The sequence below is a fragment of the Oryza glaberrima genome, chromosome 8 (assembly GCF_000147395.1).
Source record: "Oryza glaberrima chromosome 8, OglaRS2, whole genome shotgun sequence".
NCBI classification, from domain to species: domain Eukaryota; kingdom Viridiplantae; phylum Streptophyta; class Magnoliopsida; order Poales; family Poaceae; genus Oryza; species Oryza glaberrima.
Window position 1 is genome coordinate 17,649,767 of NC_068333.1, and position 4,251 is coordinate 17,654,017.

The 4,251-nt window shown below is 46.8% G+C and overlaps 1 protein-coding gene across 1 annotated transcript; it reads left to right on the forward strand.

Annotated features, from left to right (window-relative positions):
- The first annotated feature begins 1,126 nt into the window (after positions 1-1,126).
- On the forward strand, positions 1,127-3,542 carry LOC127782807 (uncharacterized). Its single transcript, XM_052310074.1, has 3 exons — positions 1,127-1,474; positions 1,610-2,028; positions 3,227-3,542. Exons 1-3 carry the CDS (start codon positions 1,178-1,180, stop codon positions 3,249-3,251), a joined length of 741 nt encoding a protein of 246 aa, XP_052166034.1. The 5' UTR covers positions 1,127-1,177; the 3' UTR covers positions 3,252-3,542.
- Positions 3,543-4,251: the final 709 nt, after the last annotated feature.

Consider the following 4,251-nt stretch of genomic DNA (forward strand, 5'->3'; position numbering starts at 1 on the left):
CGAAGTACCAGCACATATGAAACCTCCGTTTATAGCGAAGTGAACATGATTCTACTGGTTAGATTTCCTGTGGTTAAACCAACCCATCCGATTTCAATTCCTATATTTGATATAGGTGCTCGCATTTACGGCTAATTATTTTTTTTCGGTGGTAGGCGATGTACGACTCATCGACAACGAGGTGTTCTTGCTGATTTCAGGCTATTTTTTTAGTACTAGGCGACGTACCCATCGACAACGAGGTGTTCGTGTTGATTTAGTTAATCTCAAGGTATATCGTCCGATTCTTCCGGAGAGGTGATATATCGGCCGATTCTTTCAAAGATGTGCTAGGTGTAGATTGTGCGTATTGTGCGACCCATCAACAGCGAGACGTTCGTGCTAACTTCGTTAATATCAGAATATGTCGGTTTAATCTTTTGGAGAGTTTCATAGGTAGGATGTGCATGCGTGTTCATATGCGTGAATGTGCGCGTGTTATTTTGACGCCCTTTTGTACTATTTGTACAGCCGTCGAGCGCGCATAGCATAGCAGCTCTTCCCCTACGTCAACCGGGTTCGGGCGCGGCCTCCCCATCCCCGCGAACCCGACAAGGCGGCCACACCACCACACAGCACACGACGCTCCAACCTCCAAGAGTCCAGGCCTCTCCAGCTCAGAAGCCTCGTGGTGCGGGCCGGCTCATTCCGGGTGGTTCGAGCCTTCGGGCACGTACGGCGCACGACGGGATTCCCGTCGAACCCGACATGACCACACACCGCACTACTCTCTCCGTCCTAAAAAAAACAAACCCTAATTTTCGTGTCCTAAAAAAAGACAAACTCTAATTTCCATGTCCAACGTTTGACCATCCGTCTTATTTAAAAAATTTAAAAGATAAGCCACGCATAAAGTATTAATCATGTTTTATCACCTAACAATAATGAAAATACTAATTATAAAAAAATTTCATATAAGACGAACAGTCAAACGTTGACACACGACCCACGGTCTGCATTGACGGAGGGAGTACACGGGTACACGGGCACGATCCGTACGGCCGCGCCTCCTCGCCTTCCTCTCACGCTCGCACCCACCCACCCACCCACCCTTCTCACTTTGCTCAGCTCCACTCCACTCCACGCCTCCACCCACCCACTCCGCCGAAGCTTCCAGACCCCGAGGGTTAGGGTACGCATGGCGGCGGCGGCGGCGGCGGAGGCCGCGATCCGGCGTGGGCTGCTTGTCTCCGGGGCCGTCAGCGTAGCGGCGGCGCTCGGCGCGCTGTGGCTGGCCTGCGCCCTCAGGATCGCCAGCGCCGTCAACCACTGCCTCGCGGTGAAGGCGGCGGGCGTCTCCGTCTGGGCCGACGCCAGGTGCGACGCCACGATCGAGCTCGCCGCTCCCGCCGCCGTCGTCCTGCTCATCCTCAACGCCGTGGCCGCGCGCCGGGAGGCCAAGGCCGAAGCGGAGGCCGACGCGCAGATCCGCGAGGTACTAATCTAGTTGTGTTAAGCTAGCAATCAGCCGGCGGATTTACCCCCTGTTGCTTCGATTCCCCCCGTGTTCTGGCTAGATCTACGCGTAATCTGATTGATTTTTTTACTCTCGTACACTACGTGGTGGTAGGCTGCGGGTGCAGCTGCACGCAACGTCGTTCCTGATCCCGGCGACCTGCAGCAGCCGCTGGTTACCCTCGCACTACCGGCTCCGACTCCGAGTCCGAGACCGGAGCGCCTCCGCCTGCGTGGTTCCGATGCAGTACTCATGTTCGTCGTCGCCTTCATCTACGTGTGCTGTGCCGTGCTCATCGTCGTGGGCGAGCTGCTCCCAGTGGTCGGCGATCTCATCCTCGTGGACTGCCAGCGCCAGTGCCAGGTGCAGCGGCGGTGCCTTGCTTGGTTCTTCAAGAACATCGGCTACCTGTCGCTGGCTGTTGGTCATTGCTGCCTCATTATTCCTTACGCCGTGCTCAGGCTGAGGAGGCTCGCCAGGAAGAAGGTTGCCAGCTTCTTCGTGTCGGTGCCATGCATGGTACACCCTCAAAGGTATAACTATAACCATATGCTGTTTGTACATGTTGCCATGTTGGATGATCGTGTGTTAATCTTGTCTAGTGTGCATGGACTTCTTTATTTAGTACTCTACGTGCTTCATTTATTATCAAAAGTGCATTTAGTTATTGCAGATTGCAACTTTGTGTGTTGCCTGGAATATTAATGGCATTTGTTTGGGTTTACTTATGTCATGTATGTGGTTCTCACTTGAAAAGAATTGACTGGTTACTATGGCAATTAGTAATGCTTTTTTTTCACAGCTGGTTCATATACATATATTCTTAGTCGATCTTTAACTACTCCATATTCGTCACCAGCAATCATGGTTATAGTGGAACTCTATTAGCAGTTTAGCGCTTCCAAATTTCCAATTGAATGCTTGGTTCATGCTAGATGAGATCAAAGCTAGCTATACCTTGTGCTAGATGTAAGTGCTACCTGGGTGTTTCATCTGCCTGCCCTAGTGTCCTTCTCTTATGAAAATGTTTTCTTCCATAGCTGATTATCGTGAAGTTTGCCAGCTGTAGTGAACTTTTGCATTCTCATGATAAAGCTAGATTAATTTCAATTGTTTTGACCCGTGAATTGAATAACTGTGTTGTGTCTTTTCCTATTTCCAATCATTTTAATTTGGATTGATCCATAAGGCTTGAGTCATGAGTCTTATCATTCACTACGCTAAAATACCGTACCCAATTGTTTAAAGAGTTAATCCACGATTCAAGGACCTCTTTTATTTGAGGCACATGTTTTTTCCTTCTTATTGAAGTGGGGGTATGTTTAATTGTATATGTAGCTAGGTGAATACCGTACAATTAGCCACATTAATATATGTAGTGATCAGTTTCAACTAGATTGTTTAATTGTTTTCATGGTCAACTACACTAATAATACTAGCTTAATTACCACACATTCAATATGATGCTGATTGTTTGCTGTGTAAATATTTGTGGCCTATTTTTTGTGCGAGTATGATTTTTCATGTTTCCTTCTGCTGCTAAATGATGTGTGATGTAGATTATGCATAACATACTTTGTTCTTGTGATATTGCTGTTTTATGTTGAAATATTGTGTACCAGTCAGGTGAATGTGTTGCTAGGACTCTTGTAGGATCTTTTTCCCCCATAGATACAGTTCATGTTTAAGTAATGATGCACCACTGACAACGTTGTCTTTTGGAATTTGCAGGTATAAGGAACATGATCTTTTTTAAACTGGGGATTCTTAGGGAAATGGCTATTGGACTACAGCATACTGAAACATGTTTTGAACTATCTCAAATATTCGAGGCTGCAACTCACAAGTTAATTACTGAACTGTGCTAGGGTCGTTGTAGGATATGGCTAGCTGTGTATAATGCTCACGTTTTTTTTTTTGGATAGATTGGTTTTGCAAATCCAGCGGACAATTATGTTGCAAAGTACGTACATCATGTTCTGGTACTGGAGCTAAATGTTGCGGTGTGTTTGAATTTACTGTGTAGCTTGGTATGATTCATGCTGCAGCTGTCAGCGTTTTCTTGGGATGTTCTGATTTGCTATGCATGATAATGGTTGCTTGCAGTGTTGGATGTATGGTTACAGCCTTATACTGAACTAATTAGACCTAACAAATGTCCCAAATCATTATCTAAAAAAAACAAATGTCCCAAATTACACGATGTGCTGTGTCAAGTAGCAGTATGGGACATGTGGTGATCTTATATACTGCTCCATACCAGTTCCCCTGTTTTCCAGGATTAGTGCTGATCTGTTGGTTGGACTAAAAACTATCCACCTTTTTATCTTCAAATAAAGTGAGCAAGAGGATATTATCATGAGTGCTTGATGTTATATGGTGTTCTCGTGTGTGACAATATTAGAGGAATATATTAGCTCAACCGGTTCTATTGGCGAATCCTGAGACTGAGAGGCTGCTAGGTTCTTAATAAAAGTCTTCTCCCTTCATCTTAAAATAAGTTTATTTTTTTTTCATTTTTGTTGACAAGGGGACCCCGCGTCGCCTTCGAGAGGCAGCTCAGGCGGCCGCTAACGCTTCGCGCCTTGCTTTGCCCAAGTCCTGCCCCCTGCCTAAGTAGGCTGCTAGTTTCCGTGTGGTCACAATGACGTGGCGGCGGGGCACCTTTTCTCCTCCCAACGGCATTTTCCTAGCGCTCGTGGTAGAGACGGAGATGAGCCATGGTAGAGTCCATGGCACCTCCTAGCCATCAACGG